The sequence below is a fragment of the Cylas formicarius genome, unplaced genomic scaffold (assembly GCF_029955315.1).
Source record: "Cylas formicarius isolate icCylForm1 unplaced genomic scaffold, icCylForm1.1 PGA_scaffold_3__17_contigs__length_32017465, whole genome shotgun sequence".
NCBI classification, from domain to species: domain Eukaryota; kingdom Metazoa; phylum Arthropoda; class Insecta; order Coleoptera; family Brentidae; genus Cylas; species Cylas formicarius.
In genome coordinates, this window is record NW_026844326.1 from 14160277 (window position 1) to 14187661 (window position 27385).

Sequence of the window (27385 nt, forward strand, 5' to 3'; positions counted from 1 at the left end):
TTTTTTTCACTACCGAAAAATGGTTTTACGGAAGAAAAATAAACTTCGTTTCAGTTTTTTTAGTTATAAGAATACAATTGTTATAAAACTCTCGATACTTTGAAGAATTGTTTTGAGAATTTTAAAATATATTCTATTGCATTGTTAATTATTGCTAGTTTCTACTTAATCGAAAGTTGAAAGGTGTAAGTAATGAATGTAGTAAAATTGTTCATTTTACAATTAGAAAAAAAAATATGTTGAAGTGAAAATAACCCAAAAAAACTTTCGAAAAATAAATTCTATTGTACATACACCCTGTATAAAGTCATGGAAAACTTTGCAAAATGTAAACATCTTTTTTTCAAATATTTTGAGCATGATAATTGAAGAAAACTGCGAATACAAAAATATGATGCGGCCTCAACAGCAGTTTAAACCAAATTGTCCCATCTGTAACGGCATGTAACGCTTAATAATATACTGAAACGAACAATTGGAACAGGGGACAATAATACACGAAAAAACAATTATAAGCACATGATATTTTCTATTTTGAAGAAACTTGAATATGTAAAAAAAGTATTTAAAAAAAATCTATTTTCACATTAATTTTACAAGTTCTTTGAGAGAGGGTTATTTAAAAATTACTGAGTTTTTTGAAAACACGCATTGACTATATTTTGATATATTTATTGAGTATTTGGAATTGTAAAAAGAACCTTAAACAATAAAAGAAGAATAAGACTCGAGAGTATTACCTTTATTTTATATAAATTTTTTAAGTGCATCTAATTTTTGGTTTTGATGAAGACTTCAAAAACCAAACAAAAATTTTAAGCGTTAATCAATTGGAAAAGTATATGGAGGGTTATTTTGATTATGTTTGATCGTTGACTTCTGGCACACCATATTATTTCACAGAATTTTAGAATTTGTATGCGTTTGCGTTTTTCTTTGAAGGTAAATGCATATACAAAGCTTTCAATTAAAACCTAAAGCTTAGAGGTGAGTATCGTTTAATGACCATAAAATGACATTGACGAAACGCATCAAGTTGATTAAGTAACCAGAAATCTCAAGCATCGTCCTAACGAAAGTGGTATTTAAAATTACCCATGTATAATTATAAGCTGTTAAAAACGTGCTTAAATTCAGTTAAATGGGGTTTATCTAAAAAGCTACGGAAATTTAAATTCCGTTTTAAGTGTCGGTTAAGAACCGGTACAGTAAGAAGTTTCTACTCCCTACTCTAAAATGCACCGAGGCGTGCGCAGTGTCACTTTAAGGTATAAATTTTGTTAATCTATATTGTATATCTACATCCCTATTACTTCAAATACTCGTTTATTAAGCATGTGCCTCCTGTGTTGTGCTGCCTATCATTAAATAAGCTCGTGACTAAAGTATTGTTAAACTTGTGGCACCCTATCTGGGCATCTAAAAGCAATGTATAATATTGATTTACTCGTTTCAAGGGGAAAGATATTCTCTACTTTGTATGAGTAATGGTTCAGAATTCCTCGTACGCCTAAATATCACAGCCGCCGCCGCTGATGTCGAATTAAAAATCGTTGTGTCGATGCCGGTTGCATTTGAATGGGATATCCGTGTTGGACGGTTGATAAAAAGATCAAAAAGGTAAGCGTTACAAGTGTTTTTTAATAATGGAACAAAACGTGCCTGGAGGATTTCTCTCGTCTCGATTATAATAAAGTGTTGGTTTTGTTAACAATAGCGTTTAGTGAAGGTCGGATAAATGTTTCGTATATAGTGACCATCCGTTCTAATTTGACGACTACGACGGCCGTGTCATCTTTTCAAATTATTGCTTGCACTTCCCATTAAAGTTATTTATGATTTAATCGGTTTGTTATAGGGGGCGCTTCGCGCAGACGTGCGGCTTTTTTATATTTATAGATTTATAGGCCCGCCAATGTACACAAGAATAGAATATACAACTTCACACCTAACAATATCAGTTCAAAAGGTAAATAATTTGCAGTGGTCCCGAAGTTATCCGAAAAATCTTAAAACTTTGGAAAATCTTTAGGTGACGTCACACAGTGTCATTTTCTTGTTCCAATCACTAAAATCCAACACTAAATCAAAACTAAAGTCCATTATTGGATTTTTGTGACCTTCTAGAAAGCAGTTCTATTGACCTATTGGACCAAGTGGCCACTAAAATCGTAACAAAATCATAATAAACATGAACATTAGTCGTGATTCTAGCTTTTGGTTTTAGATGTTTAATGGAAACCGAAACCAAATTTCTCCAAAGGAGATATTTTCAATCAAGCACGTATTCTTCAATATCCTCAGTAGTCAGTTCCTTTGAAAATATGAATATTGTCTTCTGCCCATGTCAATACTTTCACACACGATACGATTTTCAAACGTACACATAAGGTTATGCCTCGATTTGATAATTTGTACCTTAAGGAAAAACTTATTATACGTTCCCAAATATAAATATAGAAAAATGAAATATTATTTAGCACTTAACATTAACTAACTTTCAATTGAATAATAATAACAATAATAATATACTTTATTCTGGTAATTTTGACAAGGAAAATTACAAGAAAAGGCAAGAGTGCAGCGCCCAGACGTATCTGCTTGCTGATTTCTACACTTATGTTTACAATTGCGTTAAGTACCCACTTAATTATATAACAGAAAGAAAAACCAAAACCTACCTCTGTAAATAGAAAAAACTATTAGCTAAAGTCGAGGCTAAAGTACTGTAAGTACCACAAATTTTTAAAGAATTCTAGCAGTGCACATTGGTTTGATTCTTCCTGCGTTCTGTAACTTCTCAATGTTTTTTTTCAATTTTTTCTCTTTAAATTCTAGAACATAACCACGTTTTTAGTTTATTTGGAAAATAATTTATTGGCGCATTCTGAACGGAAAGGGGCAGGTCATTATATAGTTTAGCCAAGTCGTAACTGAAGGATCTTTCAAATATACCACCAGATCGGTGACGAGGAACTATGACCCCTTTAAATCTTAGATTTAAGTTATTCACGTCTGTTCTAAAAGTTATTTTTTCGTAGAGGTATTCGGGATATTTTGTCTTAATTATTTTTAAATAAAGGCAACAGCGATGGATCAAGCGCCGCGTCCTCAAGCAGCATTTTGATTTTTTTCAATACGTTGTGACGAATTAGCTGTTAAACAAGGCCCATATACGACATCACAGTGATTAAACACGGAGAGAACAAGAGCATCGCATAAGGTTTTTTTAAGATTTCGAGAATTCAAAGTAAAGTTTCAGTACTGCGCTTTGACTTGAAGCTTTCCAAATATCGAGATATTCTATGACAGCTCCTTCGGTAATAATGTGCCTTTAGCATATATCCACATGGTTGCTAAAAAACGATAATCATGTTTCTAAAGTAGCTTATCCTCAAAAATCAAATAAAATTTATCATTTTCCTTATCTACGCGTACTAAGCTCTTATGAGACATTTCGGTATTCGCAATATTAATAAAAAGTGAATTACGGTATCCAGGCAAGTGCAAAAAATAAACAAATGAATATTTACTTATTCCCTAATTTAAAATTTAATTTGACACATGCTACCGTCCTCAAATCGCAAATCACTAGCGCCTGTAGCGGCATCTGACAACCTGAAACAGGACGATGAGAATAACTAGCGTCTGCCAATATACTCTCTTCAATATAATATGCGCATAGTTCCGTAAACTTGTTCTACTCTAGATTGCACTTGAAGTTTTTATCGGAAAAAGTGGCGACAACAAGTCGATAAATATTATAGTCAGTCGTTTACGCCTTATGAATAAATTGAGAGAGATATAAATAAACTGGCTCTTCCTATTCTAAGAGACGTAAATCTAAGTTTTCTTATACGTACACTGTCGGAATTTTTACGACATACTAATCATAAATCAAGTGAGGTATGCGAATTTTATGCTTATCAGTACTTAGACGCTGGAAAAAATAATTAACTGCTTTTTATACAAGAAAAATGTTCTGATAATTCTAAAATAGACCCGTTTTAAAAACTGAAATAAAAAGATTTATAGTCGAGTACACGGAAACACTCAAGCATCGTAAACGCAGAGCAAGAAAGTGGGGGACTTTGAAGACAGTCATTCCTAAAAAATCGTTCTTTTTTCTATTACCTTTATTAACTTTAAATACACATCAGTATTTATACCTGCTACTGTCCCTGGCAGCAGCATGATCTGTGCAAAAAAAATGGCTGTGGCTTATAATAATAAACTAAAATTAAATAAATACCATACTGTAAAAACACACGATTTAGTGAGCATTGTTTCTTTGTCTTCATTTAAATAAGCTTTTTTAAGAGTATTTAATTCCTATTCAAATCATTTCGACAAGTATAGACATTCTGTGAAACTTCCCCGTTGTTTAAACTGAGGACGGGCAGCAAACTTACGCAAGGGTTGGCCTTAAGAACTCAGTCGCTTCCTCAATAAATAAAAATGTAACTAGTCATTCTTTCCCTTCGATTTTAACATTCATTCCACGAAAAGTCGGATGAACTAAACAAACAAAATCTCGTTTTCATCCCTCTCAAGTGGAGATTTAAATTTACATACAATAACACGGTTTTGTTAAGAATGCTAGACGCTAAAAGTAATAACATGAAGATGGAGAAGCTAAAACAAAAATGATTTTGAACGAAAAAAATGTAAGTACTTCAAAATTATAGATGTTCAAAACAATTTTGAATTGCATGATTATTTACTTTATTTAGATTAAAAAAAACTTTCAATTAGTACTATAAAGCAGAGCTCTCACTTGTTTGGCACATTGTTCTATTAATGCTTTAATAATATTTTTATGTAAATTAAAATTTTTCACAAATAAAAAAGTTATCTACAATTTTCAAAATGGTCGAAAATAGAAAAGCACCTTCAATTTTAGGGATATCTAACAATTTACAAGATGGATTTCTGAATTGCGCTAATTCAAAATGTCAATTGTCAAAAATTAACGGGAACTGGAAAATCATGTGGAGCTACTTTAATTTATGCCATTTACCAGGTATGTGCAGTGGTAAATTTATTATTCAGTTTAATTTAAATTGGTTGTTTTTAAAATGTAATTGTCACAAATTATTCGGGGTATGGCGACAGTAAAAATTTCCCCGACAAATCGTCTTCTCCATAAAAAAGATCACAAGAACCCATTCCGCCAATAGTAAACGGCTGCAATTATTCATAATATTAACGAACATAAATCATTCACACTGCCCTTAATAAATATTTATAAGCCGAGTCCACTACTGTTGCCATGGGCGGATGTTGGTGGCATTTCTTTAGGCGTATATTACCTGTTGTATACCAGTCACCGAAAATCATATATTTTGAGTATTGCGAACCCAGCCAAGCTCTAGTAAATAATAAGCTGCGATTTTGAAAATTTTGCATGGGATCACCTTAATATGTTAATGATTCACAAAAAAAAACCTCACAGAAAGAAAATCGGGATCAAATACCATAATTTTGAGTACTGAGAAGTAAAAAATAAGTTGGAGTTTTAAAGACTCTACATCGTGTTATCTTTATTTTTAAGCTGTTAATTATTCATAAAGAAAGTCATAGAAAAGAATTAAAACCAAAACCATAGCTAGTTAAGGAAAATCACACATTTTGGGTACTGTGAAGTGAGCAGAGCTTTAGTAAATAATGGGGTATGGAAGACTACATTTACTTTCACTTTTAAGTCGTGAGAGTTTAAAAAAACTCTCAGAAAGGAATCATAATCAAAAACCACCCAAAATTAAATATTTTCGGTATTGTGAAATGAGTCAAGAGCTAACACGCTCCGAAAACACTTCGAACACTGCGGAGCGCGAGCATTGAAGATGCCAAGTGAGATTTTGGCGAAACGTCTGCAGGATTCCAGTCGGAGTTCAACAAGTGAACGGATGATATCCCGGAATATAGTGTCATCACATTTTTCCATCCGTGAATCAATTCGTGAATATATATATATATATATATATATATATATATATATATATATATATATATATATATATATATATATATATATATATATATATATATATATATATAACCTAAATCTCATCACCACCCATCACAGATACAGGCAGTGGCAAATACATTAATTGCTCGGTCCTTCAGGCTCACAAACGAGAGGAACAGAGATAAAGAACTGAAGAAAATTAGTACCTGTCTTCAACAAAACGGATACCAAAGGCGCACCATCAGCAAGGCAATCAGTAAACAACAACAGCCGCAGCAGAGAGTGCAGGACGAGACCCAACGAAGATCAATCGCTGTCCTGCCATACATCAAGGGGGTTACTGACAAAATCGGCCGAATATTACGGAAACACGACATATCAACGGCATACAAACCTGACCATACCATCGGAGCAATACTAAGAAACCCAAAACAAAAAATTACTCTGGAAAACCAAGGAGTATACAGGGTAGCATGCGGATCGTGCAGCCTGACGTATGTGGGACAGACCAACAGAAGATTTCAGCCAGGCTCGAGGAACATCGTTTAGCCATAAGAAACAAACAAACAACATCTGCTTTGTTTCAGCACCAACATCAGACAGGCCATAAAATTGATTTCGGCACTTGCAAACAAATAGCTAATATTCCTGATTTTAGGACTAGGATTATACGAGAGGCCATCGAAATAGAAAAGTCCGGACACCTCAATACGAGAGACGACGCTCTGCATTTATCCAACACGTGGAGAACGATAATCAAACAGCAGAGCGATGCGCAGCAGCCAACGGGGACATCGCAACTACGATCGGGCGAAATTAACAACGCGACAATTCAGGGGGCGGAGCCACCTCCCCCCACGCACAAGCAGCACCGTTACCATCTCCGGCGCAGAGTATAAATACCGCACGCACCGCCGATAACCTCCCAGTGTTCGAAGTGTTTTCGGAGCGCGAGCATTGAAGATGCCAAGTGAGATTTTGGCGAAACGTCTGCAGGATTCCAGTCGGATGCAGGATTTGCAGGATTCCAGTCGGATGCAGGATTCCAGTCGGAGTTCAACGAGCGAACGGATGATATCCCGGAATATAGTGTCATCATATATATATATATATATATATATATATATATATATATATATATATATATATATATATATATATATATATATACATACATATATATATATATATATATATATATATATATATATATATATATATATATATATATATATATATATATATATATATATATACCGCGTTCCAAAACTCGTTGTTAATCTATCAGATTATTTTTTTTTATAGATTGATAAATATTAGGTTTTGTTACAATTTAAATTTTGAACGCAACCATAATATTTGACATTAAATTTGACAACTAACTAATATGTCAATCTATCCTGTCGCAATTCGGAAGACGTAAATAGTATGTTATGCAACAAGTGCGGTAAACGGCATTTGACTCACGAGTTCATTCAACACTAGCGGAGTGAGTGTTTAATAAACGAGTGACTTAAAAAGTTTACCGAACGTGTTGCATACTATACTTTTTCTACGACCTTTAGTTTTTGGGTACATCGTCGTAAAACAATACGAATACATTCACTGACATGACCATCAGAATTGAAAAACGTCAACATTTAAAGCATGGGAAATATCTCCGAAAACGTCCGATTGCTCCCAAACCCGTGTGGTAAAATCCCGGAAATGTCCGAAGTAGCTCGTATCCATGGGAAACGAAACTCAAGTGGTAAAGTGACGTTTCCCGCACGCTAGATCGGTGTGTAATGAGGCATTTTACAGACGGGAGTAGAAAAAAAGTATTACGATATTGTGTTACGGTATCTATGATTAACAGACTGTATCATAACGGCGTGTGTCTGTCAATATCAAATTTATAACTTAAAAATAACTCTGTTTTGTAAGTAAGTAACATGATGTGTCAAAAATAATAATAAAACTTCATGCTTCATTCAAAAAATGCTCTTTTATTAAATACGGATTCGCTTTGTTTGTTTTAAGATTATTTTATACGAAAGTGTAGGTTTTTTATTTATCGATTGAGGCAGTACGAAGTCTGCAGGGACAGCTAGTGATAAATAACAAACTCACAAAAAAGGAAAAGCATCAAAAACCATAGCAGTCAACGAAAATTACACATTTCGGGTGTTATAAAGCCAAGCTTTAGTAAAAAATGAGCTGGGATTTTAAAGACGTGGCCTTACCTTTATTTCTAAGATATTAACGATTCAGATAAAACTTTACCCAAAAAACAAACTGCATAATAAAATTTGATTTGAAATTCATTCATTCAATCATAATTAAGCATATTTATTTATAAATATTTTGATTGGTATAATTTAATTATTTCAAGCATATTATGAAGTTGATGTCGCAAATACTGTGACATTACGCAGAGTGCATAGTCGAATAAATATGAATATACCTATACATTTCTCCAAATTCATCATAAATTTATGAGTTTTTGTTGCAACGTGCCTCTTGCTGAATTTAAAACACTCTTCGATAATAATATTGCACCATTTCATAAGTTCCTAAAATGGTCCAAAGTGTTAAAACTTTCCAATGAAAATGTCTCCGAAGGCAGCAAAACATACTGTATTGTATCTTGTATCAGCACTAGTGTTTTAGGGTATTTATCTATTTACTAATGCTTAAATTATTATCACGAGTAATTAATAATGAATATAAATTTCTAGCGTAAGTGCCAATTGTGTGTTTCTCTTGTTAATGTAAAATATCAGTACAGTAAGGGACATCGATCGGTCTTTCCAACAAAAACCTAATAGCATCTATCAGAATCACTATAACCTTTCATAAATTTTACGCGTAATAAATCAGACGAAGAACAAATCACAATCGAACGGCCTTTCAACAAACGTTTTGCAATAAACTCGATATCGATAACCATAAATATTTGGCAGCTTTATCACTTGCGCCGCGTCTCGGCTTTGCTAACCAAATTAGTGACATTGCATTGAACATACAAATTAAGAGTTCACATGCCGTCGCGAGGGTCGGACTCGGGGTAGGAGGAATAGTTTTGTGGGGTGTCAAGGTTCGCAGATCAAAAACCCGAACTTAAGTGAGTCATTTCGGTTCAATTTGATTATACGCGACGAATTTTCGATGTTCATGAGGCTGTCTCCGGTCTAGGGAATTTTTGCTCGGTCACGTGACCCGTTAACCACTATCACAGCCGAAAAAGCGAAAGAAAGCAAATCCATAGTAACTTCCAGATAAATATGAAATTATAGCTAAATGCGTTTGAGACTTCCCTTTCTCGTGCGGACAGGTACAAAGCATTGCGTGTCGTTATAGTTCGTTAAAAACTAATTTTAAAAAATAATTGAAACGAAAATAGTGAATACATTTTTCATTGGGTTTTTTGTCACTGACTTTGATTGTGTATACAAGCAGTTGTAGTTCTTTCACAATCCTGATCAACTGGATCAAAGAAAAGGAACCAGAAAATAGAAAGATTCTCTTCTTGGATGTTTTGTCTTCAATCTAATACCCTGCTTTCTATGATTTTATCATTTAGAAAATAGAAAATTTCTGTTATGTTAGTCAAAGCTCGTATTATGTCGGTAATGTAAAAACCGCATGTGCTAACAGAACATTGAACATAAGTACTATACCGAGTGTTTCCCTTAAAATACAAAGGAATATAGATTGAACCTTGATTCCAAAAATTCTTATCCAAAACAGTGAAAAACTCTTTAAATAATAACAGAAGGTTGTCCATATTTTCACAAAAATATGTGACAATATCGTGTCTTTACGTGTCCATCTGCTGCTGAATGACGCATACTGTTATTCCAGGTAATTAGAGGTGAATTATTTAAATTTGCTTGGTCGTTAAGTAAACCATTTGAATATCTCAGTTTGTTAATCTCCATAGCGTTTAATAAGTTCAATTTTCTGCTTTTGAATCCCATATGCTACATTTCAAATTTGTCCTCAAAATTATTTTATTCTAAATTTAAGTGCGTAACGAAATTAGGTACTAAACATTTATTTTCATGCCACCTTTATGTTCAACATAAATTTGAGTTTTTTCAACCTTCGATTTGCTGTTTTTTTAATATTTTCCAATTGTGTTGCCAGTTTGAAATTCAGTTCAGGTTATTTGATACTATTTTTTATTCACGATTTTATTTATAATACACGGTTTGTAATGTTTAATTCCTTTTTATTCGTTTTTGTTGAAAGTGGCGTATTAATAACTCTGTGAAAAATAGAATAAAAATTAGATATTTTTTGAGCGTGAGGATAAGTTGAACTATTATGTACGACTGTGCTGATAGACAAGCAGCAGGCACAGTTCAAGAGTTGATTAAGAGTCGATGTTGCCGAAACAGCTCTCATAAAGTAAATAAAAATATGGTCATTTCAACTTGCGTAAAGTAAAATTGAAAATATTTGGGACACGCACTTTTTTCATCAAAAGCAACACTTGTGTGATGGGATTAGAAATAATTTACCAAATGCGCCTATGAGTTAGTGTACATCGAAAGAGTAAAATAATGACCAAGGCTGTTTGAAAAACATGGAAAAGGTTTATACTAGCAACTTAATCTTTGGGTAAGTTATTTAAACCTCTAAATTACAAGCAATATATTCATTATTGAATGTTTCAAAGTTATGTGGGCAATCACCATCTTTTTGCAGTAATAATTTTACATAATTTAATCGATGTCCTTGATCAGTAACGTTTTAGGAAACAAATAATACAATAATTTTAATACGGAATGTCTTACAAAGTAAAGAGAAATCCAGTTGCTTCTAGGCAATTCGATCTAACACCTAATACAATTAATAAAAAGAGAAAACCATTAGTGGCGTCGAACGGGGTTCTCACAACAGCCCGATAAATATTTCAATTTATTCGTGTCACTGTATCTGAAACGATTCCACTTGGTTAGTTCTTTTTATAAGCTTCTATTGTTTTTGGCGACGCATTGATTTCTTGAACGTTTGAGTTCGAGATATTGTTTTACTGCCCATACCAAAATTGTTGCAAGGCCTACTGTAATTAATAACAAATGCCGCTTCCATTTCATATTTTATAGCTTGCTCGAAACAGAATATTTTTTAAGATTGCAGAGCCAATTTAAAGAAGCAATAAAGCCGACTTTTTCAATGAAAATGAGAGGCCAATCTTCTTTGGTTTTTATAGTATATAGTCACTTATAATTAGTTGTACAGAGTATCCCATTTTGGAAACTTTTACCGAGTATCTCAGTTATTTTGAAAGATAGAATGTTGCGGTTTACGCATGAAATTTAAGGTGCGGATAATAAAATTATTATGACCCTCTTGGTTTTTGAAATACAGGGTGAAATCCAAGACTACTGATTTTGAGTTATTGAAGAGTTAAGAAAACGTTCATATATATATTTTTACATATATTTTTTTTGGTCTCCTTCGTAAAGTTGTTTTGAAAATTAAACTCAATTTTTTTTTTCATTTTTTACTCTATTTGTAGCAGTAGGCCATAGTAAATCAACTAAATCAACTAACTAAAAAATATTATTACTATAAGCGAGACTGTTTTTCTGAAAAACAGGATGAAAATATATTTTTCCAAAAAATAATAATGTCTTATTAATAGTATAAATATTATGATATTATAATCTTAAGTTGATAGTTGATTATGACTCATCTATTAAAAACAAAAAAGCAATTGTGTCAAAAGCTTACGAGTTTTATTATTATATATTATATTTTTATTACCTATCAATTTGTCCTTTCTGTGTTTATTTCAAGGTAATTAATTTTCTATAATAATGGCAGTATATGAAAATTCTGAAGAATATATATGTTGGTACGTTTTATACAATGCAATGAAAATGCCCAAGAAACTTCGTAATTATAACACAGTCAGGTTTCTAAAGGAATATAGTCAGTATAATTTTTATATTTAAGAAATGTGTTTTGTTTATATTAGATATCCAGAGGCAAGACAATCGTTTTCAGATATATTTGCTCGTCTGAAAATAAATTTAGCTAGGGACAGATCCTTTATTCAACCACGTCCTTAAAAATTATTTGAACGAGAATAGGGAGCAAAGAAAAACAAATGTATTAGGTTAGAACAATATAGCCTACAATCAGTAGCCTACCGAATTTATGAAGGACGTTCTTCTTCTTTTTGAGGAACTCATTCCAGAATTAGTATATTATAATGAAATATACCTTCAGCAAGATGGTGCCCCAAGGCATAACTCTGGACTTTTAAGACAATTTTTAGATGGCAACTTTCCTGAAAAATGGATAGGTACCAACGGACCTGTAAGGTCACCTTCACGATCTCCGGATCTTTCAGTTTTAGATTTCTTTTTATGGGGATGTATGGAAAATAAAGTATATAAAAAACGATAAGAGTCTGTAGCAGAACTTCGACGGGCATTTGATTTAACTTTCGAAACTCTACGAAGGGGGCCATTAATTCTTTTATAAGCCAGTAAAAAAAAAATTAGAGAGTTTTGCATTGTTATGTATTAATTAATGTAATAATTGACTATAATAAGTTGAAAATTATTATAAATAGTAGTTCATACCGTATGAAACACATTTAAATTATTGCATTTTAGAGAATTGAGTTTCTTCTAGTCTTTATAATGGTTTGCTTAAATATGGTTTTTAATAAATTAATCATGGTCTACAGCTGCATATAAAATAAAATATGAAAACAGTGAAATGAGCTTAATTTTTAAAACATTTTTGCACTAATATATATTCCTGAAAATCTTAAATGAGTTCCAATACAGCGCGTTCGATTTAAAAAATATATGTGCTTCTTAACTAATGAATCGTTAAAGCAAGTAAAAAATTGTATTTCAAAAACCAAAAGGGTCATGATAGTTTTGTTGACGGCATCTTTAATTTCACAAAAACAGTTGCATAGTGTCGCGTAAACCGCGACTTTCTATCTTCAAAAATAACCCATAAAAGTGCTGAAAATTGGATACGTGGTACATTATTTTTAAAACAGGGCAAATAAAGATGTATTTCAGTATCCGAGACGACCAAGCTATAACAATTTTGTGACAGACAAACTTAATTTATTCAATGTTTTCTAATTTGACCCCCTACCACATTGTATAAACATAATATCTAATCAAACCCGAATCTACATGAGGTAGACTATCCGTATTCGTTATACACGAACTTCGTTTCTCAGAAGCACGGTAAAAGATCATTTAAGATCTCGCATTTAATTTATGAATCGTATAATCATTATAGCTTTATTTGCGATGACCATGAGACCAAATCTTATCCCATGCGCGTCTTCGCCTACAACTGCCGTCAATGGGTCTGGATTCTTTGACTTACCTCTTAAAATAAATCATTTTATATAACTGCTCCGTATATAGAAGACAGTTGAGAATTTACTGTCCAACGTTCGTGACACTAGGTGAGAGTATAAAGATAAAGAACGCCCAGGAACCAATTTATAAGTGCGTGAATGCCTGCAACGTTGTCGCTATTTTTTGCCGCGAGGGTTTCGCTATCGTTAAAAATGTATATTATTTTTTTCTATTTTAGTGCTTCGAGCGTCCTATTTCGCACAATGTTTCATGCCCACATCGAATCGAAGATATTTTGGTGCATCGAAATCAAATTTGAATCGAATTTTATGAAGATGATGAAGATGGTCCCAAGATTAGGAGGCAATTTGATTTGTAAATATAAGGATAAATTAAACAATATTGAAATTTAAAAATACAGATTATTTTCGTGGTAAGAGTGGATGTTTTATAAGGAATTTTGATATTGCTTACTCTCTTCAGTGTACTCGTTAATCATCATTATGGATCCACGTTTAATGTATTTCTTTCATTCTGTTCTTTAATGACATATTCTGGACTGCGTAAAAGTAATCCTAATTAACATATACAAAAATTCCCAAAGAATCTGTAACGGAGATACTGAAAGGGTTACCAAGCAATTTACCGTTTGGGCTCTAATTTTTGAGCCGATTAGTAATGAAAATTGTGGGTAAACCATAGAAATTCATTGTCAGAGAAGTCAGGAACGGACTTGCTCATACACTTCTTAGGGTCAATATTTTGACTGGTGCCATTTAACAGTGGCGAAAGGTAAATTTCTAAATACCTTGGTCACTTTTCTTCAAAAAGATACTCCACATGTGTCTTGATAGAAATTGCGGTTTTAAAAAAATAATAATATAATAAATACTTAATCATGTTTCGCTTAATCTACCATCGCCCCTTTCAAAAGTTTTAATAGTATTGAATAAAAAAAAGTTTTATTTTATTTGTTTATTTTTTTGCAGTTTTCAGCTGTGTAAAATGACACCCGTCAAAATGCAGTCCCAACAAGTCCGTCTCTCCTGACCTGTAAAAGATGTACTGTGGTAGAGTATAACCGGCGATTTATAGAATTGAATATGGAATGAGCTCCAAGCGTCGGTAAAAAGGACCAATGATAAATTGGTTAAGGCTTTCGCGGCCCGTTGATAAGCTATTATTTTGGTTCGGGTTTAAAGGTCGTCGTCGATTGGAATTACTTCCTAACGTTTCGCTAGCACGAGTGGCGAGCTTCTTCAGAGGTCCTTCCATCTCCGTCTACGTCCAATCGACGACGGCCTTTAAACCCGAACCAAGATAATAGCTTAAAAAGGACCAATGTTTCGCCAATCTTGAATTCTTCTGTGAAGGATTGAATCTAGACAGAGATGCAGAATATTCTGAAAAAAAGCTGGGAGATTTGTGTAGCTTATGCTCGAGAATTAGAACTATCATATGTAAATGAAGATCTGTTGGCAAGGGAAAGAATTATGGTGAATTTGGATGACGACAGCGAAATTAAGACTGAAACTGATCTAAAACAATGATTATGCCTACTTATATTTATATACGCACCTAGTTAGCTACCTAGGATAATGATGTATATATTTTTTTACTAATAAGAGAATAACAATGAGTTGTCTTTACGCCATTCACAGAACACCAAATTTTGGTCCTGGAATTTTTTAATATGGTAAACTATAGTTATTTTGATCTCCCCTGTAGGCTCACCAGACCGCATACTTATCACACACTCGGTATATCTATTATTACCCAACAGGTATATCTTTCAGAAACAATCCTGTTAGTGAAAACAATTTGACTAACTTATGTGTAACGATATAACCTCATCGACAACACTGTATTCGTTACGGCCGCGGTCCTGCTGAAAAATTGAAGGATCAGTGGGCGAACTACCGTAGAGAAATCAAATATATGATCCTGTATGTCGAGTTGATAAGTGCTCTTGTCTGCATTCACAATCAGTTGTAAATACTCGCCGTGGCAGCAAAAATTACTCGAATCAATGTAACAGATGTTTCATTGCATAAAGGGGTTAATATGACATCGAATGGCACGCTGATTTATTCTTCCGACCAAATATTTAGTTTAGGAAAAATATTTACATCCGTATAAGTAGTTTACCTAGAAATATTTGCTGCATTCATCGATACATATACACATATACAACATTTAAAGTTCCACTTCTTTTAAGAGTTCATCGGGAGATGGCCTAACAATAATCATTCATTTAAAAGTATGTTAGATTCAACAGATTTTACTGTAGTAATATTATTAAATATTCTAAGATGTATACCTAAGTTAGAAAATCTTATTCGATTTGAATGTCTCCATTATTTCACTAATATTTTTGTTTATATATAGTACAGCTGATAAGAAACCATTTTCCGCAAAAAACTTCATGTAAACATATCTTCTTAGTTGCATTAATCTTAGACATAAAAGAGGCCGTTAAAGTTTACCGAAAAAAAGATATTTCTTCTCATAATTTCAATATTACTTTAGATTTTTTTTTATGAATGTTAGTACAAATTTTTTAAGCATAATTTTGGATATAAAAAGTTAATTATTTAATTTTTTCTTCTCAACACAAGTCGTTCAAGATGCCAAAGAATATATTTATTTCATATTTCTATTTTGTATCTCGCAATTATTAGATATTTAATGCATCACGGATAGAAATAAAAAAAATTAATAGAACATTAAAATAGTCCCAGAAGATGCTATTTAAGTCATTGTCAATTGTCAGTTAAGTATCTTCCAGATATCAATCAAAATAGGCCAACTTTAAATCTTAACATTTTATTTCAGTGTACGCATCATCTTCGCCAATTCAAAACATACAAGTCGCAATTTCGTAAGCGCTCTTATCGGACAAAACCGCTTTCACAAATGTTTTCATTGGAGAAATCGCCACTATACTGGGATACCTACGCCTACCTGTCGCCAATATGGGAATCAGTCATCCGAGACGGGGTTTATGCCCCTTATTCAGGTCCGCCCCCCTCAAAAAATATAAAAGCAGGTACAGAGTAAAATGCGAGCCAGTTTCAGTCAAGTTCTGAAGAAGGCAACAGGATGATTGGCGAAACGTGAGCTAGTACGATTCAACAAAAACCGACGCAGGAGGAATCCAGAAGTTTTGTAAAAAGTAAAACAAAAGTTTTATAGACGTCTTTGAAAAGTAATAGATGTAATTACTATTCCTTCAAGGTTTCAGACAAACGTTAATCAATTTCATTAACTATTCATCCACTGTTTGATGTATGGCCCGACAAAATATACTATAAATATAAATATAATAACTGGCAAAAATCATTGCTGGTTAGAATTTGAAAATTTAACTTATCCATAAAATAAGTTTATGAATAAAAAACACGTTTATTGATAGCATTACATTTGTTTAAAAGTTAATGTTTAATTACTTGTCTACCTAATGAGCCTCCACTGTTAATACAATGTGCCTCTTGAAGGAGCACCCGTCAATTTAGAAACAAAGTTAACTTTATGACAATGTCATAAAGTCATAATGTCATAAAGTTAACTACATTGGATATGAAATAGAAAAATGTTAGAACCATCGGCGCAATGATGCTACTCAAATTTGTCGTTTTTTTACAAATAATTATTTCAGTATTAAAAAAAGCTTTACCAAAGAAATTGAAATATGCGTTCAAGGCAGTTATTTAAAAAGTAACATGCCGCGAATATAGGTTAATAAAAAATAACAATGGTTATTAATACTCGTTCCGCCCCTGCTTGTCCGGTGCAAACAGTGCATTATTATTAGAATGATGATGATCATCGTTTTCCATCACGTTTATACTACGATCATCATGAAAGTTTCTCGCGCTGATTTTACTGTGACGGTGTTAATCTGACGCGTTATTAGATTTTAATCGTCTCAGAAGTCATGAATCAAATTAAAATATATGACAGGGAGTTCAGCAAAGGGCCCTTTAAACACCCCCCCAGCCCTCCACGCCGTTTTATCAGGTTCTTTCACGGAATGTACGCAATTTTGTCTAAATGTATTAAATAAAATTGATAATATTAATAATAAATAATAAAAAAATAAATAAAATAAAATAAATAATAAAAAATTAATTAATATTAAATAAAATTGATATATTATAATTATATTATTAAATATTAAATTAAGCAATTTTTATATAAATTATGATATCAAATAATTAGTCAATTATATAAGTTTTATCCAAATTTGATAAAATTAGATAAATTAGAATTGTATTTGAGAAAAATGAATATGGTGTAGATGTTACCCGTAGATGATAGGGTTTCAAATTTAATAGGCTCACCTTCTTTGACAGTGTATTTTATTTTATATATATTTTGATAATTTCAAAACAGCTTTACACTGAGCACCAAAACAACTTTGTCCTCATTTAAACTTTTTACAGTCACTAAGATCTCAACAGTGAGAAGCAAATTTACGACCCGATATATTTATCTATCTTTATTATTAGATGCCGCATTTTGTCTATTCAAAGAGTTCTTCCAATTATATTGAAGCTGTTAGAGCATTTCTACATTTCAATTTCTGATGGGGTTTAATGTGTAGATGACAACAATTTAGCCTCGTTCGTTTTGTTTTCTTATGAAAAAGAAATAAATTCGTTTTTATATAAGTATTTATTCACGTAAATAGCATCGTATATAATTTAAAATGCTTAAAGTATAAATTTAAACCATTTTGCCTTATTAAATTATACATTGTTGATTTTTTTTAAATTGAAAGTAAGTAAAGTAGAATAAAAGTGAATGATGAAGACGAATGAATGAAATAAAAATGTAAATAAAAGACATTAAATTGAAATCTGTAGAATAGATAGAAGTCTAAAATATTTTCTATATTCATCTAACTTACTAAAACATTATAAAGCGATTACTAATTTCTATAATTTTTAAAGAAAATTTATCAATACAGATGAATTAGATTTTTCCACATTTTATGTACTGGTTATAGGGGGGACAATACTAAAATTTCGCAAAATGGGCATGAAAATTACTCATTTGAAAAACTTAAAATATGCAAATATTAGAAAATCGATCAAATTTTGAAACAATGACCCCACGCTGTAGTAAAAAGTTGTACAAAAGGTGAAAAAAGCCTAGGTAGTTGTCTAAAACTTCCGCTAATAACAAGACAACGCATAGGTCTAGGCACCTTTTATTCATTCATCGCCGGTGGGGATTGAAATAGATTAATTATGGTATTATTGTCCCCTCCTTTCACTCGCGTTAAGGATAAGAGTATCAAATGACTCTTGCATCCGCTTAATTTTCGTGTAGTGCGGGGACCCACCCCAAGGGGGTTGGTCGTACTTGCTTTTATGTTCGAGTTTTTCTGTAGACATATACGAAAGGGTGTCTGCTAATTGACGGCACTAAAGTTACGTTTCTAAACGCTCAAAATAGCGGTCAAACGCTCAGAAACGAAGCCACCAAATTATTCAAGTTTTAATAGGACAAAAACGGCATGAATTTAATTTTCTTGCGTGCTGTAAATTGATACGGAAAGTTAAATTAATTACCTACATTTTCGAGAGTGCGTTACAGTTATTTGCAATTATAAATGGCTTAGTCCAAATAAGGAAGTGGAGAATGCGTCGAGACTTGGATCAATCAAGCAAACATAATATGGGCGTTTCAATAATTCAGATGCATACCAAGGGCAGTAAAAATTTCGTTTCTACCGTAATCACTAAACTGTTCTTTAATTCTGCTAAATTAGAAGAATGTATTTGTCTGCTTTGCCTTGCCCTCCTCTACACCAATTTAAGACGTGACTGCATGTTTTGGGCACTCCACCTTTTTTTTTATTTATTGCTATGTTATAAGTAAATTATTTAACCTTTGAGATTCCGATTTACCACTTGGTTGGCTACTCGTGTGACCTTTTAAATTATGTTGGTTTAGACGATTCCTGAAACTCATACTGACATCTTAACGCTTTTTTTTAAAAAAGGTAATAAAATTGCCATAGAGAAGACCAAGTCAGTTTTTTTTAAAATTAATTCATTTAAATCCAGTCTGTATACAAATGTACACAAGCTTGATGAGTTTACCAAAACAGATATTGAACAATTTCAAGACTAGGTTTTATATTTTAAGGTGTAATATTCGCATTTTTAATTGTCATATGAAATGCACGTATCGGGTTTACTGTTCTGCGTGACTATTGTAGTCTCCCGGAAATAGACAGGCCCGATAAAAATAACGGTACAGTATTTTTGGGTCTTCAAGAAATTCCAATTTCAATTTTTCATATCTTCACTTTGCCGCGGAAAAAATGTGTAAACAAAAGAAGGAAGTAACGGTAAATATTTGATGGTTTGTGGTGATATTTGTCCAAGACACATTGGTTTAGCTTTGGTTAGTTGAGCAATTGTTGAGTATTTTGCCTTTATTTTAACTCAATAACTTCTGGTTCAAAAGTAACACAAGATTGCTTTCGAAAAATTGTTACTGGGCGTGGTAAGTTTCTAGCGCGTAGCGCGAAGCAGCTTTTTATGATAAAAGGAAAGAGCTTCGCGGTTTCATGTGGTAAAGGGACGCATTGTTTTTCTATCGTGCTCCTGCGGACCACTATGGAACTTTCGGAAAATCGATGTAATTTAATTCACATTTCATCGAACTTCAAAGTTACAGCAAACATCGGTAAATATTAAAATTTGCACAAATAATAGCGTTGCCGAATGATATTTTTTAAAATATCTCGCGCCCCGTATAATTAACGAATCCCGAAACTCTCTCACGACACGGTTTACGAGAGTGTTGAAATAAAACTATCCCATCTGTAACAGTTTTTCATTTATCGCCAATAATTTCCCCACAAAAACAAAAATTTTTAGGATATTTTAGATTTTTTGCCCATAAACGACACACCCTGTATATGATTCAAACAATTTTCGAAGTGGAGGTTATAGCCCTAGATCTTCCACGTTTCTTGGTTCGAGAATTTTTTGAAAATAAGTTTTTTCGCATCTTGACAGAACCCGAACTTACGATTTCGATATGGATTTTTTCAAATATCCCGAGCAGCTTATGTGATAGACGAAAACCGCAAATACAAAAATTGTAGCTCTTGATGCGGCCTATGACACCGTTTGAGCCAAAACGATTTTTGATTTGCGGCTAATAATTTCCTCTGTAAAAGGACAATTTTCTAGGTCTTTTAGATTTTTGCCTATAATTTGAAAACCTTGTATATAATCAAAAAAATGGCTGAAATAATTATTATTGCACTGCATCTTCTGTGTCCGCCGGTTAAAGAATTTTGCCAATCGGATGAACCATTATGGAGGAAAGCATATTTTTCTGGAAGCTAAAATTACCAAAAAAAAACTTCATTTTTAAAAAACACTTGATAAAATTTGATTGCGCCCAATTTTTACCGTTTAAATTTGAAGTTGATATCTGCAAATTTAGGACACTTAACACATTTCTCATTTAGCACGGAATATCGGGAACACCCTGGGCAATAGGTGAAAATCTTAAATACAAAAGTTTTTGCTGTCTATGTGGGCTATATCGCAATATATAGAAAAGCGAGATCTGAATCATAGCCTTTCAGTTGTAACTAATTTTCAATAATAGGGGGACCCATTTTTCAGTTTTTTTTTTAAATTGTGGCGCACTCTGTATATTTTTGAAAAATTGTCAAGAACAAAAATTTATAGAGCCGTATTTTCTGCTTCTTCTGGTTCAAGAATTTATTTGGTCTCGTAAACAGTTTTGGAAAAATGCCCCTACATTTTCAATAGATTCTGTCATGGGGCAAAGCTGCATATATGTGCCCAATATGAAGTCGATTGCTTCAAATTTCGGACACTTATCGTGTTCCATAGCAAAGTCCAAAAAAAAGTCGAAAATCGCAAAAAACAGACGGATACCGGCGTCGGATCAGAGCCATTTCTTATAAGCTTATGTGCCTGGTCGAGGGTCAAAAAGGAGGGAGATTTTAATTTTGTAGCTCCAACGGTTCGAAAGTTATTCAAGAAAAACCAAAAGATGAGAATGGGAGAACAGAGAACGGACAAACAGACAAAAAAATATTTTTTTTTCGACGGTGATTATTTATGTACCAACGGCAATCCCATAAGACCTATCGGTACCGAGATATAAAATTTTTATATGAGCGCAGATCCTTTCGAAAAATTCCATTTTATCGATTTTCGAAAGTAATAACGGTAGCCAAAGCGATTGTTTTTTGAGATTTTACAGAATTTACAGAACTTCATTGAGAATTATATGTTCAAAGTGATTTGCAGTATTGGACATTTGGAAAACAACTGTTGAATTATGTAATTCATTGAAGAATCTGAAAGAAAAGCCACATAATAAATGTGTTGGTAGCTGTTATCCTCTTTCGCTTTGTTATTGCAATGGCGATTTACCTTTTTTTGGTTACAAATTCAAATTAACCAAATAAACCTGATTCTCAAACTATAAAAATTAACTAACAAAGTGCAGATACCACAACAGTTTTCGGGTATACGCAGTTTGCAGATTTCACCTTGCAGATTTAAAGCATTTCCTAAATATTGACAGAGTAAAGGTTCCGGGATTGGTATTTTCTTTAAATAATTTACAGATATTTGAAGAGGGATTGCTGTTGTCTAGTTTTTTGCATAGAAAATGATCCTCTCAAAGATTTTTTTTTAGTATTTTAAAAGCATTGTTAAAGTACTATGAACAAATCTAAAATAAAAATAAAATGCAAATTCGAGTGATTTTTGATATATTGATGAGTTTTTCAAATCTAACTTTTTTTTAAATGTTTTAGTAATTTTATATTTTTAAAAATTTTCCTACTTTTACTTTTTTAAATTTTAAAGCTCATAAGGAAGACCGGCAATTTGATTTCATACAGAAGCTGTAATATATAGATTTCAATCTTAAACATATTCTTAAAAACTAAAAACCGTAATAATTTTTTTGTTAAGAAATAAATGAAATGTACAAAAATAATGACACCTATTTTTCGCTTGGGTTGTAGAATATCTTTCTTTCTTTTTAAATTATTGATTTACATTTCCATCTTTCGAATATAACGGTACTTTAATTAATTGAAATGTCATGATAAACTTTAGGTTCAAAACGAATTAAAATTAACTATTAAAGAGCCGAACAAAAATTGATTCATTATCTCAAAAATTAGTAATTGCTTATGATGCAGGTAATTTTTTAAAAATTTCATTTGGTTGGAATTTACGAAAGAAAATTATATTCAAAAACTGTAGAATTTGAAAAACTTCTGCAGTGTCGTTTATTTGTTGACTTGTTGATACCGAAATTCCATCGGCAACCAGTTTAAGCCGAACGTGACGCCAATGAAACGAGCAACGCCTTCCAATTTGTCTTAAAAGTACGCAAATGATTCGATTTCCCTTATAAGGATTAACTGTTTCAGGTAGCTAATTTTAGCAGCAGGTAACTGTGAAAATCTCGTTAAAAAATGTTCCTTAAGATTATTGCGCGATCAAGTTTATAGGCATTCTAGTTTGTGCTCATGTAAAATATACTGGCGTTTCAAACGTCGGTATGTTATTCGAATCACGTCGTATTAGGATCAAACGCCCACTTATTATATGTAGCATCTATACAAACACGTAGGAAAAACGCGACCGAAGTAGTTTAATTAAAATGAAATAAAATAAAATGGCGCCGGCACCCGGATTTTCGAGCAGCTATAAAAGGTTTAGAAAAGGCCGCCTCACATGCATTTGTACGAATTGCCATATAACGTGGACTTTTTTGTTGTTGTTGTAATTCTACAGCGTCCCTTAAATGCAGTAACAGACGCATTATCCAAATAAAGAAAAGCTACCTACGACTGCATGTTAATGTAAAACCAATGCTGATTGATCTTGTTAACACTAGCGAACTTATAGATGTAGTTAAGAACTTGGAATAATAAATATAGTAGCTTGGATATGAAATAATCTATCACTCTAATAAATGTGTTACAAATCTCTAAGCTGTTAGTGTATATTATCAATAATTCCATTTAATTCATTAAATTCCCGCTGTATTGACGCTTTTGCTCCAACTCTGTTGCTTTGCAGAGAAATCTAATATTATCCACTGATGCCAAATCACACTTACTTTCATAAATATCAATTCATTTGAAAATCATGCCTAACATGGAATAAATAAATAAATATTAATGAAATAACACTTCTAACATATAGAGCGCTATATAAAAAAAGACCAGATAGAGCAAAAATATTGCGTTTTTTTGGAAAAAGGGCAACCGAAAAATATACAAATAAGCTAACAGCTTTTAAACATCAACATCTCTGCAGACCTGTAGACTGTCTGCAGGCTAACAATCTAATTAATGAATTCCAGCATGGTAACATAAAAGGGATGTCAACTCAAACTGCGTTATTTCAATTTACACAAATTGGGCTGGAATTTCTTGAGGGAGGAGATATTTCGCCAGGATTGTGTTAAAGGTTTATGTTAAGGTCGGTTTTAAAATTTTGCTTAAAAATTTTCATTTGAACTTCAGGTAATAGCCTTAACACGGGTTGAATCATATTTAATACGTAGGCATTATCAGGTAGTGATTGGGAAGCAGCAACATTAAATAGATGGGGTAACGGGAGTAATACGGGAGCAATTCTCTTCATGATGTACAACACATAGTTGCATTAGAGCGCACCTGTAAGGACTATTGATAGGTTCTAAAATAAGTAGATACAGTAATGAGTTTAAAAAAATAAACTAGCATAGTAAATAATGACAAAACCAATATAGTATTAATGATCGATAGTATATATATATATATATATATATATATATATATATATATATATATATATATATATATATATATATATATATATATATATATATATATATATATATATATATATATATATATATATATATATATATATAGTATATAGTAGTAAGTGATGCCCCTTCCTTGCATCTATATCAACTACCAGTTATTAGAGATACAGAGAACGAAAGGAAACTTTAGCGCTAATTCCGATTGCCATGCCTATTCAACTCGTTCGGGGGATCTCCTTAGACGGCCTAGGTTTAGATTGAGGAAGTCTGAGAACAACTCATTGAACCTGAAATTGTATAATGTTTTGCCAGGTACCGTGAAAAAGATGAGCAATAGAAAATTTAAACATACTAATAAAGAATTCCTGCAACGTCATTGTTTTTATTTTTTTAAATAACAATCTTTTAACGGCTACTGGAGAGGAATAGAGGAATGCATTTTATTTGTCTTGAAAAATAGGCACCTTTATGCAAATTTGACAACTGATCTATTCTATCAGAATACAAAATTACAGTTACACTAAACATTATCTTTGAGTTATTGAGAGCGGAGCATATTCAATATTATATTATTCTTTATCAAATAATACACAGAGTTTGACATGCAAATTAATATAGCACCTAGTTGTACCATATACTATATAAGATTCTCTAAAGCCAGAGTTGCATATCCATTGGGAATACGAAAGTTCATTAGAGAAATGTTTGGGTTTGGGTTTGCTTTTTTTCATGGTTTTTATTGACACTATTTAGCATTAGGTATACACATAACTTTTAAAGCAAATGTTCACTTGACGTGAAAATAATATTTTCCCCGGATTAATCCGCGTACCGCTCTTAAATAGTCTTATAAAACAACTCTTAAAAAACTTTTTTTAATGGTAATTGTCTTTGTAGAATAAGTTTCTTTGTTTTGCTGCTCCTGTTATTGACGTAGGAACCAAGCTTAACAGGTCCCGAAAATATAACAATGGGGTATCTATTGCCCGTTAGTGACTTAATTAAATAAATCTGCTTTTTAGAGTGGTGCAAGTTCTCACCTACGGTACAAATCTGACTTAAGGACGATTTCGTATTCAACATTGTTACGTCGAATCGACAACTCAAGTGTTGTGAATGATAATATAGAGGTACAGGTTTAATAATAGATAACGAGTATAGTTCTCGTAAAGATCTGAATACAAAGTATGTTGATTATAAATCGGCGATCTGGTTGTAGCAATTTTAAGTTTAACTGAAACGTCCACTTTAATTCCAGACGATTGTGTAGAAACATCTGACAATAAATACGACATTTAGTTATACCTGTCGATACCAAATTTGATAAAAATGTCTAGGAAGTTAATTTAAAAAATCTAAATTTTAACAACCCCTAGTTCCAAATTTAATAGGTTTAGAACAAATGTTCATTTCAACTTTTCTTCCTAAAACCATCTTTGGATTAACTCTTTAATCTTCAGCTCTTTAGTATGACTTGCATAATACATTATTTAAACAATATTGCAAAAAATTAAATCAGATTTGTTTAAGTGTGTTTTAATTTATGTTTATTACTATTGTTATCATTATTATCATAGGATATAGTGAATGATTTTTTGAAATTTAAGCAAATATTTTATTATGATTTTTATTATCATAAAAACTATTAACCTTACTTTATTTACTGGTAATTGAAAGTTATACCTTGAATATCCCACAATACATTAAATATCATGGCTCCAGGTTATCGAAATATCAAAAAAAAAGTAACAGTAGCATAATAAACTAATATATTTATGTTTTATAAAGATGTGCTTTTCATTTTATGCAATTTAATCAATTCTCTTTTTTTTTAATTATTTTTCACCTATTTATTATTTTTTATTAAATAATTAATTACGCTAATAAAAATTGCCTACCAAATGCCAATTATAGTAAAAACATGATCGGCTTAAAATATAAATTGAACTGAATCTAGAGGTATTGTATCAGCTGTATCGTTTAACTTTTAACCAAATATTGGGCAATAATCGGTTGCGAGTGATATTTACTTAATATAGCTTTCGGTATTGTTTGCATTCTCGAAAAACTGAACCGTTAACCGTAGTAGGTACACTCCCAAAAATTTCCTAGCTTCTGCATATGGTTAATGTTTGAAATCAATAACCATACTGTTAAACTGACACGGTAAAAAGGCTTGGTTACAGGTGAATCATAATTTAATGTCTATCTAAAATTTTAAATTAAACAACTCCGCCTTTACACAACGGCAACGGCTGCAGAAAAAAGCAAAACATTGTTGTTCGCCAAAAAACGGTTGTTCGATTATAAAATAATTTTAAAAATTTTCTTTTGTTTCAGTTCCAATACGGGCATTCACTTTCGCCAACTATCAGACGGAAAGCACCTCATCCAGTTAATTTACGACGAAAACAACCTACTTAGAGACTGCGAATTCGGCCACCAGAGGGCGCAAGTGAAATCGTTCCTAACAAATTTTAAGAAAGATCTGAACAATCTGATATCTACCTCGAATATTAGTGTCATTTCTCTGGACGGCAAACGGTTGCCAGAAGAATATACGTGGTTAAATTATACGAGGTTGCGCGAAATTTGCCATATGAAGCATTTGGAAATCAAAACCGACGCAGACGCCATGATAAGAAATAATAAAACACTTCCCGATCAAAGGTAAAAATACATCGGTCTAGAATGAATAAATTTCAACTTATCTCAAGATATTTATATATTCAAATGTTTTTATTTCACTTTCTTCAATGCCCCGGCATTAACCAGATACTCCAGCAAGTGCGTGAGTATAGAAAGTTGTACGCTCCAAAACAATTTATGCGAATGTAAAAATATTAATTTCCTTAGTAGCTTTTATTTCGCAGCTGGTTGTTTGAGCGCCATGTTGCGCTGTAACGGCTTTTTAACTTCTATCACTTCTATTGTAACTCTGATGTACCAGATCAGAATTCTTAATACAGGGTCTTTTATCGCATATTATTACAGATGATGTTCTATTGTCTCATCGGTAATAATAGCAAACAATTCCAAGAATGATCAAGGGCGTTGATATTTTTCGATTAAATTAAAGCCTCGTTCAAAATAATTACGTACGCGTGAAATAATAATCGCCATACAACCCGGGAATTACCAAGATAATTAAGGTTCGCGGCTGATTGATAATGAAGTCGGGTTATTTTTGTACCAAAAAATAAATCAATCTGCCGACAATACTTTC

The 27385-nt window shown here is 32.3% G+C and overlaps 1 protein-coding gene across 6 annotated transcripts in view; it reads left to right on the forward strand.

Moving 5' to 3' along the window:
• Positions 1-27385, forward strand: part of LOC132699139 (phospholipase A2 isozymes PA3A/PA3B/PA5) — a 110470-nt gene that overhangs the window by 24091 nt on the left and 58994 nt on the right. For 5 of the 6 annotated variants that reach the window (XM_060665667.1, XM_060665670.1, XM_060665665.1 and 2 more), the window contains one exon: positions 26500-26829. In XM_060665667.1, coding sequence (XP_060521650.1) covers positions 26500-26829 — 330 coding nt within the window. Of the gene's footprint in view, positions 1-4642; positions 5024-26499; positions 26830-27385 lie in introns of those variants that run through there. The other variant, XM_060665671.1, reaches the window with a different exon arrangement.